Here is a 12,796-nt window from a genome sequence, read left to right as displayed (position 1 = left end):
TTGCTTTTACTCCAAACATAACGTTTTGCATTGTTGCCAAAAAGTTCAATTTTGGTTTCATCTGACCAGAGCACCTTCTTCCACATGCTTGGTGTGTCTCCCAGGTGGCTTGTGGCAAACTTTAAACAACACTTTTTATGGATATCTTTAAGAAATGGCTTTCTTCTTGCCACTCTTCCATAAAGGCCAGATTTGTGCAATATACGACTGATTGTTGTCCTATGGACAGTCTCCCCCACCTCAGCTGTAGATCTCTGCAGTTCATCCAGAGTGATCATGGGCCTCTTGGCTGCATCTCTGATCAGTCTTCTCCTTGTATGAGCTGAAAGTTTAGAGGGACGGCCAGGTCTTGGTAGATTTGCAGTGGTCTGATACTCCTTCCATTTCAATATTATCGCTTGCACAGTGCTCCTTGGGATGTTTAAAGCTTGGGAAATCGTTTTGTATCCAAATCCGGCTTTAAACTTCTTCACAACAGTATCTCGGACCTGCCTGGTGTGTTCCTTGTTCTTCATGATGCTCTCTGCGCTTTTAACGGACCTCTGAGACTATCACAGTGCAGGTGCATTTATACGGAGACTTGATTACACACAGGTGGATTGTATTTATCATCATTAGTCATTTAGGTCAACATTGGATCATTCAGAGATCCTCACTGAACTTCTGGAGAGAGTTTGCTGCACTGAAAGTAAAGGGGCTGAATAATTTTGCACGCCCAATTTTTCAGTTTTTGATTTGTTAAAAAAGTTTGTAATATCCAATAAATGTCGTTGCACTTCATGATTGTGTCCCACTTGTTGTTGATTCTTCACAAAAAAATACAGTTTTATATCTTTATGTTTGAAGCCTGAAATGTGGCAAAAGGTCGCAAAGTTCAAGGGGGCCGAATACTTTCGCAAGGCACTGTATATAGATGAGACTATGATCATAGTGACTGGTATATAGATGGAGACTACACTCATAGTGACTGGTATATAGATGGAGTCTATGATCATAGTGACTGGTATATAGATGGAGACTATGATCATAGTGACTGGTATATAGATGGAGACTATGATCATAGTGACTGGTATATAGATGGAGACTATGATCATAGTGACTGGTATATAGATGAGACTATGATCATAGTGACTGGTATATAGATGGAGACTATAATCATAGTGACTGGTATATAGATGGAGACTATGATCATAGTGACTGGTATATAGATGGAGACTATGATCATAGTGACTGGTATATAGATGAGACTATGATCATAGTGACTGGTATATAGATGGAGACTATGATCATAGTGACTGGTATATAGATGGAGACTATGATCATAGTGACTGGTATATAGATGGAGACTATGATCATAGTGACTGGTATATAGATGGAGACTATGATCATAGTGACTGGTATATAGATGGAGACTATGATCATAGTGACTGGTATATAGATGGAGACTATGATCATAGTGACTGGTATATAGATGGAGACTATGATCATAGTGACTGGTATATAGATGGAGACTATGATCATAGTGACTGGTATATAGATGAGACTATGATCATAGTGACTGGTATATAGATGAGACTATGATCATCGTGACTGGTATATAGATTAGACTATGATCAATACTGACTGGTATATTGATGAGACTATGATCAATACTGACTGGTATATAGATGGAGACTATGATCATAGTGGCTGGTATATAGATGAGACTATGATCATCGTGACTGGTATATATATAGATTAGACTATGATCAATACTGACTGGTATATTGATGAGACTATGATCAATACTGACTGGTATATAGATGGAGACTATGATCATAGTGACTGGTATATAGATGGAGACTATGATCATAGTGGCTGGTATATAGATGAGACTATGATCATAGTGACTGGTATATAGATGGAGACTATGATCAATACTGACTGGTATATAGATGGAGACTATGATCATAGTGACTGGTATATAGATGAGACTATGATCATAGTGACTGGTATATAGATGAGACTATGATCATAGTGACTGGTATATAGATGGAGACTATGATCATAGTGACTGGTATATAGATGGAGACTATGATCATAGTGACTGGTATATAGATGGAGACTATGATCATAGTGACTGGTATATAGATGGAGACTATGATCATAGTGACTGGTATATAGATGAGACTATGATCATAGTGACTGGTATATAGATGAGACTATGATCATCGTGACTGGTATATAGATTAGACTATGATCAATACTGACTGGTATATTGATGAGACTATGATCAATACTGACTGGTATATAGATGGAGACTATGATCATAGTGACTGGTATATAGATGGAGACTATGATCATAGTGGCTGGTATATAGATGAGACTATGATCATAGTGACTGGTATATAGATGGAGACTATGATCAATACTGACTGGTATATAGATGGAGACTATGATCATAGTGGCTGGTATATAGATGAGACTATGATCATAGTGACTGGTATATAGATGGAGACTATGATCATAGTGACTGGTATATAGATGAGACTATGATCATAGTGGCTGGTATATAGATGAGACTATGATCATAGTGGCTGGTATATAGATGGAGACTACACTCATAGTGACTGGTATATAGATGGACACTATGATCATAGTGACTGGTATATAGATGGAGACTATGATCATAGTGACTGGTATATAGATGGAGACTATGATCAATACTGACTGGTATATAGATGGAGACTATGATCATAGTGACTGGTATATAGATGGAGACTACACTCATAGTGACTGGTATATAGATGGAGACTATGATCATAGTGACTGGTATATAGATGGAGACTATGATCATAGTGACTGGTATATAGATGGAGACTATGATCATAGTGACTGGTATATAGATGGAGACTATGATCATAGTGACTGGTATATAGATGGAGACTATGATCATAGTGACTGGTATATAGATGGAGACTATGATCATAGTGACTGGTATATAGATGGAGACTATGATCATAGTGACTGGTATATAGATGGAGACTATGATCATAGTGACTGGTATATAGATGAGACTATGATCATAGTGACTGGTATATAGATGGAGACTATGATCATAGTGACTGGTATATAGATGGAGACTATGATCATAGTGACTGGTATATAGATGGAGACTATGATCATAGTGACTGGTATATAGATGGAGACTATGATCATAGTGACTGGTATATAGATGGAGACTATGATCATAGTGACTGGTATATAGATGGAGACTATGATCATAGTGACTGGTATATAGATGGAGACTATGATCACAGTGACTGGTATATAGATGGAGACTATGATCATAGTGACTGGTATATAGATGGAGACTATGATCATAGTGACTGGTATATAGATGAGACTATGATCATAGTGACTGGTATATAGATGGAGACTATGATCATAGTGACTGGTATATAGATGGAGACTATGATCATAGTGACTGGTATATAGATGGAGACTATGATCACAGTGACTGGTATATAGATGAGACTATGATCATAGTGACTGGTATATAGATGAGACTATGATCATAGTGACTGGTATATAGATGGAGACTATGATCATAGTGACTGGTATATAGATGGAGACTATGATCATAGTGACTGGTATATAGATGAGACTATGATCATAGTGACTGGTATATAGATGGAGACTATGATCAATACTGACTGGTATACAGATGAGACTATGATCATAGTGACTGGTATATAGATGGAGACTATGATCATAGTGACTGGTATATAGATGGAGACTATGATCATAGTGACTGGTATATAGATGGAGACTATGATCATAGTGACTGGTATATAGATGGACACTATGATCACAGTGACTGGTATATAGATGGAGACTATGATCATAGTGACTGGTATATAGATGGAGACTATGATCATAGTGACTGGTATATAGATGGAGACTATGATCATAGTGACTGGTATATAGATGGAGACTATGATCATAGTGACTGGTATATAGATGGAGACTATGATCATAGTGACTGGTATATAGATGGAGACTATGATCATAGTGACTGGTATATAGATGGAGACTATGATCATAGTGACTGGTATATAGATGGAGACTATGATCATAGTGACTGGTATATAGATGGAGACTATGATCATAGTGACTGGTATATAGATGGAGACTATGATCATAGTGACTGGTATATAGATGGAGACTATGATCATAGTGACTGGTATATAGATGGAGACTATGATCATAGTGACTGGTATATAGATGAGACTATGATCATAGTGACTGGTATATAGATGGAGACTATGATCATAGTGACTGGTATATAGATGGAGACTATCAGGACATAAAGAGAGGAGGGAGCAGAGGGAAACATACCTTTTTACTACAGCAACTATCACAGTGTTTTCTGAAGAGGTCACCGCCCTGATCGACCTGAAGGGAAAACAAAGACACACATTTATCATTTAGCGAGAAAACATACCAAAGAGCCGTCAAATCAATGGGAGCAGGCCTAGACCTTCTGGTGCAGCTCTGATTCTCCCAGACCAAAGCTCTGTGTGCAGGATTGGTGCAGCTCCGTGAGCAGGCCTAGGCCCTGTGGTGCAGCTCCGTGAGCAGGCCTAGGCCCTGTGGTGCAGCTCTATGAGCAGGCCTAGGCCCTGTGGTGCAGCTCCATGAGCAGGACTAGATCCTGTAGTGCAGCTCTGATTCTCCCAGACCAAAGCTCTGTGCGTAGGACTGGTGCAGCTCTGTGAGCAGTCCTAGGCCCTGTGGTGCAGCTCCATGAGCAGGCCTAGGCCCCGTGGTGCAGCTCCACGAGCAGATCTTGGCCCAGTGAAAGAATGCAGTGTAGCAGTCGTGGTCATCTGGCTGTGGTTTCTCTTCAGCCAGTCACCATAAATAAGCTTTAGTTCTCCACAGAGAGCCCTGCGTGTACACTGAACCTATAGACTGGCCAAGATGAATAAGGTTAACATACAGGCTACGGCCAGAGTCAATTAATGTTTGTAAACTTGTTTTGGGGTTTGGGCCCGGGCTAAAGATAGAGTGGTGTGTGGAGGGGGGAGGAGGAGAGAGTTGTTGCTCTTTGAGAAGGGACCTGGCTTCACCAGGTAGCAGGGGACTGAGGTCTGAGGACAGGCACACCGCAGAAAACTAGAAAACCCATCGTTCCAATTTGATAAACCCATCCAGTCAGTAAGGATGCTGCATCAGGATGCTGCATTAGGATGCTGCATCAGGATGCTGCATCAGGATGCTGCATTAGGATGCTGCATTAGGATGCTGCATTAGGATGCTGCATCAGGATGCTGCATTAGGATGCTGCATTAGGATGCTGCATCGGGATGCTGCATCAAGATGCTGCATCAGGATGCTACATTTGTATTCTGCATCAGGATGCTGCATTAGGATGCTGCATTAGGATGCTGCATTAGGATGCTGCATTTGGATTCTGCATCAGGATGCTGCATTAGGATGCTGCATTAGGATGCTGCATTTATCTCTGTGTGGAAACAGAATAACACAGTATTGTCTAGCACAGTGTATTGTGACCAGGCCTTCCTTGAAAAATAGGTATTTTGATCTCAATGGGACAAGCTGGTCAAATAAAGGATTTTATTAGTTAATACTAAAGTAACACACCAGCATAGTAACACACCGGCATAGTAACATACCAGCATAGTAACACACCGGCATAGTAACACACCAGCATAGTAACCAACCAGCATAGTAACATACCAGCATAGTAACATACCAGCATAGTAACACACCGGCATAGTAACACACCGGCATAGTAACACACCGGCATAGTAACACACCGGCATAGTAACATACCGGCATAGTAACACACCAGCATAGTAACATACCAGCATAGTAACACACCAGCATAGTAACACACCAGCATAGTAACATACCAGCATAGTAACACACCAGCATAGTAACACACCAGCATAGTAACACACCAGCATTGTAACATACCAGCATAGTAACACACCAGCATAGTAACCAACCAGCATAGTAACATACCAGCATAGTAACATACCAGCATAGTAACACCAGCATAGTAACACACCAGCATAGTAACACACCAGCATAGTAACACACCAGCATAGTAACACACCAGCATAGTAACACACCAGCATAGTAACACACCAGCATAGTAACACACCAGCATAGTAACACAATATTATAGTAACACACCAGCATAGTAACATACCAGCATAGTAACACACTAGCATAGTAACACACCAGCATAGTAACACACCAGCATAGTAACACACCAGCATAGTAACATACCAGCATAGTAACCAACCAGCATAGTAACACATCCGCATAGTAACATACCAGCATAGTAACATACCAGCATAGTAACATACCAGCATAGTAACACACCAGCATAGTAACACACCAGCATAGTAACATACCAGCATAGTAACATACCAGCATAGTAACACACCAGCATAGTAACACACCAGCATAGCAACACACCAGCATAGTAACACACCAGCATAGTCCCCAACCAGCATAGTAACACACCAGCATAGTAACACACCAGCATAGTCCCCAACCAGCATAGTAACACACCAGCATAGTAACACACCAGCATAGTCCCCAACCAGCATAGTAACACACCAGCATAGTAACACACCAGCATAGTCCCCAACCAGCATAGTAACACACCAGCATAGTAACATACCAGCATAGTAACCAACCAGCATAGTAACACATCCGCATAGTAACATACCAGCATAGTAACCAACCAGCATAGTAACACATCCGCATAGGAACACACCAGCATAGTAACACACCAGCATAGTAACCAACCAGCATAGTAACACACCAGCATAGTAACATACCAGCATAGTAACACACCAGCATAGTAACACACCAGCATAGTAACATACCAGCATAGTAACACACCAGCATAGTCCCCAACCAGCATAGTAACACACCAGCATAGTCCCCAACCAGCATAGTAACACACCAGCATAGTAACATACCAGCATAGTAACCAACCAGCATAGTAACACATCCGCATAGTAACACACCAGCATAGTAACACACCAGCATAGTAACCAACCAGCATAGTAACACACCAGCATAGTCACATACCAGCATAGTAACACACCAGCATAGTAACACACCAGCATAGTAACATACCAGCATAGTAACCAACCAGCATAGTAACACATCCGCATAGTAACATACCAGCATAGTAACATACCAGCATAGTAACACACCAGCATAGTAACACACCAGCATAGTAACATACCAGCATAGTAACATACCAGCATAGTAACACACCAGCATAGTAACACACCAGCATAGCAACACACCAGCATAGTAACACACCAGCATAGTCCCCAACCAGCATAGTAACACACCAGCATAGTAACACACCAGCATAGTCCCCAACCAGCATAGTAACACACCAGCATAGTAACACACCAGCATAGTCCCCAACCAGCATAGTAACACACCAGCATAGTAACACACCAGCATAGTAACACACCAGCATAGTAACACACCAGCATAGTAACACACCAGCATAGTAACATACCAGCATAGTAACACACCAGCATAGCAACACACCAGCATAGTAACACACCAGCATAGTAACACACCAACATAGTAACTACAGATATAACGTACCAGCATATACCTAACCTACTGATATAACAAGGTAATGTACCAGCATATACCTAACCTACTGATATAATGTACCAGCATATACCTAACCTACTGATATAACATACCAGCATATACCTAACCTACTGATATAACAAGGTAATGTACCAGCATATACCTAACCTACTGATATAACAATGTAATGTACCAGGATATACCTAACCTACTGATATAACAAGGTAATATACCAGGATATACCTAACCTACTGATATAACAAGGTAACGCACCAGCATATACCTAACCTACTGATATAACGTACCAGCATATACCTAACCTACTGATATAACAAGGTAATGTACCAGCATATACCTAACCTACTGATATAACAAGGTAACGTACCAGCATATACCTAACCTACTGATATAACGTACCAGCATATACCTAACCTACTGATATAACGTACCAGCATATACCTAACCTACTGATATAACGTACCAGCATATACATATCACATCTCAAAATAGGGCTACTTAATGTTAGATCCCTTACTTCAAAGGCAATTATAGTCAATGAACTAATCACTGATCATAATCTTGATGTGATTGGCCTGACTGAAACATGGCTTAAGCCTGATGAATTTACTGTGTTAAATGAGGCCTCACCTCCTGGCTACACTAGTGACCATATCCCCCGTGCATCCCGCAAAGGCGGAGGTGTTGCTAACATTTACGATAGCAAATTTCAATTTACAAAAAAAAAAATGACGTTTTCGTCTTTTGAGCTTCTAGTCATGAAATCTATGCAGCCTACTCAATCACTTTTTATAGCTACTGTTTACAGGCCTCCTGGGCCATATACAGCGTTCCTCACTGAGTTCCCTGAATTCCTATCGGACCTTGTAGTCATAGCGGATAATATTCTAATCTTTGGTGATTTTAATATTCACATGGAAAAGTCCACAGACCCACTCCAAAAGGCTTTCGGAGCCATCATCGACTCAGTGGGTTTTGTCCAACATGTCTCTGGACCCACTCACTGTCACAGTCATACGCTGGACCTAGTTTTGTCCCATGGAATAAATGTTGTGGATCTTAATGTTTTTCCTCATAATCCTGGACTATCGGACCACCATTTTATTACGTTTGCAATTGCAACAAATAATCTGCTCAGACCCCAACCAAGGATCATCAAAAGTCGTGCTATAAATTCACAGACAACACAAAGATTCCTTGATGTCCTTCCAGATTCCCTCTGTCTACCCAAGGACGCCAGAGGACAAAAATCAGTTAACCACCTAACTGAGGAACTCAACTTAACCTTGCGCAATACCCTAGATGCAGTTGCACCCCTAAAAACTAAAAACATTTCTCATAAGAAACTAGCTCCCTGGTACACAGAAAATACCCGAGCTCTGAAGCAAGCTTCCAGAAAATTGGAACGGAAATGGCGCCACACCAAACTGGAAGTCTTCCGACTAGCTTGGAAAGACAGTACTGTGCAGTACCGAAGAGCCCTTACTGCTGCTCGATCATCCTATTTTTCTAACTTAATTGAGGAAAATAAGAACAATCCTAAATTCCTTTTTGATACTGTCGCAAAGCTAACTAAAAAGCAGCATTCCCCAAGAGAGGATGACTTTCACTTTAGCAGTGATAAATTCATGAACTTCTTTGAGGAAAAGATTATGATTATTAGAAAGCAAATTACGGACTCTTCCTTAAATCTGCGTATTCCTTCAAAGCTCAGTTGTCCTGAGTCTGCACAACTCTGCCAGGACCTAGGATCAAGAGAGACACTCAAGTGTTTTAGTACTATATCTCTTGACACAATGATGAAAATAATCATGGCCTCTAAACCTTCAAGCTGCATACTGGACCCTATTCCAACTAAACTACTGAAAGAGCTGCTTCCTGTGCTTGGCCCTCCTATGTTGAACATAATAAACGGCTCTCTATCCACCGGATGTGTACCAAACTCACTAAAAGTGGCAGTAATAAAGCCTCTCTTGAAAAAGCCAAACCTTGACCCAGAAAATATAAAAAACTATCGGCCTATATCGAATCTTCCATTCCTCTCAAAAATTTTAGAAAAGGCTGTTGCGCAACAACTCACTGCCTTCCTGAAGACAAACAATGTATACGAAATGCTTCAGTCTGGTTTTAGACCCCATCATAGCACTGAGACGGCACTTGTGAAGGTGGTAAATGACATTTTAATGGCATCGGACCGAGGCTCTGCATCTGTCCTTGTGCTCCTAGACCTTAGTGCTGCTTTTGATACCATCGATCACCACATTCTTTTGGAGAGATTGGAAACCCAAATTGGTCTACACGGACAAGTTCTGGCCTGGTTTAGATCTTATCTGTCGGAAAGATATCAGTTTGTCTCTGTGAATGGTCTGTCCTCTGACAAATCAACTGTAAATTTCGGTGTTCCTCAAGGTTCCGTTTTAGGACCACTATTGTTTTCACTATATATTTTACCTCTTGGGGATGTTATTCGAAAACATAATGTTAACTTTCACTGCTATGCAGATGACACACAGCTGTACATTTCAATTAAAATGGTGAAGCCCCAAAATTGCCCTTACTAGAAGAATGTGTTTCAGACATAAGGAAGTGGATGGCTGCAAACTTTCTACTTTTAAACTCGGACAAAACAGAGATGCTTGTTCTAGGTCCCAAGAAACAAAGAGATCTTCTGTTGAATCTGACAATTAATCTTAATGGTTGTACAGTCGTCTCAAATAAAACTGTGAAGGACCTCGGCGTTACTCTGTGTCATGTATTGTCATGTTGTGTCTTGTTTCTGTCCTTTCCCTTCACCCTGTCTCCCTCTGCTGGTCGTTATTAGGTTACCTTTTCTCCCCCTCTTTCCCCCAGCTGTTCCTTGTCTCCTCCTAACTACCTCGTCACCCCTTTTCCCACCTGTTCCCTTTTTCCCTCTGATTAGTCCTCTATATCTCTCTCTGTTTTTGTTCCTGTCTTTGTCGGATTCTTGTTTGTGTTATGCATGCCTGAACCAGACTATCGTCATGTTTGCTGCAACCTTGTCCTGTCCTGTCGGAATCTGCCGGTCCATCTGAGCCTACGTTTGTTTTGTTATTAAAGAAGCTCTGTTTACGTTAATTCGCTTTTGGGTCCTCATTCACGCACCGTAACACTCTGGACCCTGATCTCTCTTTTGAAGAACATATCAAGACCATTTCAAGGACAGCTTTTTTCCATCTACGTAACATTGCAAAAATCAGGAACTTTCTGTCCAAAAATGATGCAGAAAAATTAATCCATGCTTTTGTCACTTCCAGGTTAGACTACTGCAATGCTCTACTTTCCGGCTACCCGGATAAAGCACTAAATAAACTTCAGTTAGTGCTAAATACGGCTGCTAGAATCCTGACTAGAACCAAAAAATGTGATCATATTACTCCAGTGCTAGCCTCTCTACACTGGCTTCCTGTCAAAGCAAGGGCTGATTTCAAGGTTTTACTGCTAACCTACAAAGCATTACATGGGCTTGCTCCTATCTATCTCTCTGATTTGGTCCTGCCGTACATACCTACACGTACGCTACGGTCACAAGACGCAGGCCTCCTAATTGTCCCTAGAATTTTTAAGCAAACAGCTGGAGGCAGGGCTTTCTCCTATAGAGCTCCATTTTTATGGAACGGTCTGCCTACCCATGTCAGAGACGCAAACTCGGTCTCAACCTTTAAGTCTCTACTGAAGACTCATCTCTTCAGTGGGTCATATGATTGAGTGTAGTCTGGCCCAGGAGTGGGAGGGTGAACAGAAAGGCTCTGGAGCAACGAACCACCCTTGCTGTCTCTGCCTGGCCGGTTCCCCTCTTTCCACTGGGATTCTCTGCCTCTAACCCTATTACAGGGGCTGAGTCACTGGCTTTACTGGGGCTCTCTCATGCCGTCCCTGGAGGGGGTGCGTCACCTGAGTGGGTTGAGTCACTGATGTGGTCATCCTGTCTGGGTTGGCGCCCCCCCCCCCCCCCCCACCCTTAAGTTGTGCCGTGGCGGAGGTCTTTGTGGGCTATACTCAGCCTTGTCTCAGGATGGTAAGTTGGTGGTTGAAGATATCCCTCTAGTGGTGTGGGGGCTGTGCTTTGGCAAAGTGGGTGGGGTTATATCCTTCCTGTTTGGCCCTGTCCGGGGGTGTCCTCGGAGTGGGCCACAGTGTCTCCTGACCCCTCCTGTCTCAGCCTCCAGTATTTATGCTGCAGTAGTTTATGTGTCGGGGGGCTAGGGTCAGTTTGTTATATCTGGAGTACTTCTCCTGTCCTATTCGGTGTCCTGTGTGAATTTAAGTGTGCGTTCTCTAATTCTCTCCTCTCTTTCTCTCTCTCGGAGGACCTGAGCCCTAGGACCATGCCCCAGGACTACCTGACATGATGACTCCTTGCTGTCCCCAGTCCACCTGGCTGTGCTGCTGCTCCAGTTTCAACTGTTCTGCCTTATTATTATTCGACCATGCTGATCATTTATGAACATTTGAACATCTTGGCCATGTTCTGTTATAATCTCCACCCGGCACAGCCAGAAGAGGACTGGCCATCCCACATATGCTCTCTCTAATTCTCTCTTTCTTTCTCTCTCTCGGAGGACCTGAGCCCTAGGACCATGCCCCAGGAATACCTGACATGATGACTCCTTGCTGTCCCCAGTCCACCTGACTGTGCTGCTGCTCCAGTTTCAACTATTCTGCCTTATTATTATTCGACCATGCTGGTCATTTATGAACATTTGAACATCTTGACCATGTTTTGTTATAATCTCCACCCGGCACAGCCAGAAGAGGACTGGCCACCCCACATAGCCTGGTTCCTCTCTAGGTTTCTTCCTAGGTTTTGGCCTTTCTAGGGAGTTTTTCCTAGCCACCGTGCTTCTTCACCTGCATTGCTTGCTGTTTGGGGTTTTAGGCTGGGTTTCTGTACAGCACTTTGAGATATCAGCTGATGTACGAAGGGCTATATAAAATAAATTTGATTGATTGATTTGATACCTAACCTACTGATATAACGTACCAGCATATACCTAACCTACTGATATAACGTACCAGCATATACCTAACCTACTGATATAACGTACCAGCATATACCTAACCTACCGATATAACGTACCAGCATATACCTAACCTACTGATATAACAA

The 12,796-nt window shown here is 42.0% G+C and overlaps 1 protein-coding gene across 1 annotated transcript in view; it reads right to left on the bottom strand.

Annotated features, from left to right (window-relative positions):
* LOC139411760 (high affinity cAMP-specific and IBMX-insensitive 3',5'-cyclic phosphodiesterase 8A-like) overlaps positions 1–12,796 on the bottom strand; it is a 183,310-nt gene that overhangs the window by 59,609 nt on the left and 110,905 nt on the right. The window contains exon 4 of the mRNA XM_071158488.1: positions 4,381–4,437. Coding sequence (XP_071014589.1) covers positions 4,381–4,437 — 57 coding nt within the window. The remainder of the gene's footprint in view (positions 1–4,380; positions 4,438–12,796) is intronic.

Source organism: Oncorhynchus clarkii, chromosome 6, assembly GCF_045791955.1.
Source record: "Oncorhynchus clarkii lewisi isolate Uvic-CL-2024 chromosome 6, UVic_Ocla_1.0, whole genome shotgun sequence".
In the NCBI taxonomy this organism is placed as follows: domain Eukaryota; kingdom Metazoa; phylum Chordata; class Actinopteri; order Salmoniformes; family Salmonidae; genus Oncorhynchus; species Oncorhynchus clarkii.
This window is presented reverse-complemented; position numbering and strand designations above follow the sequence as displayed.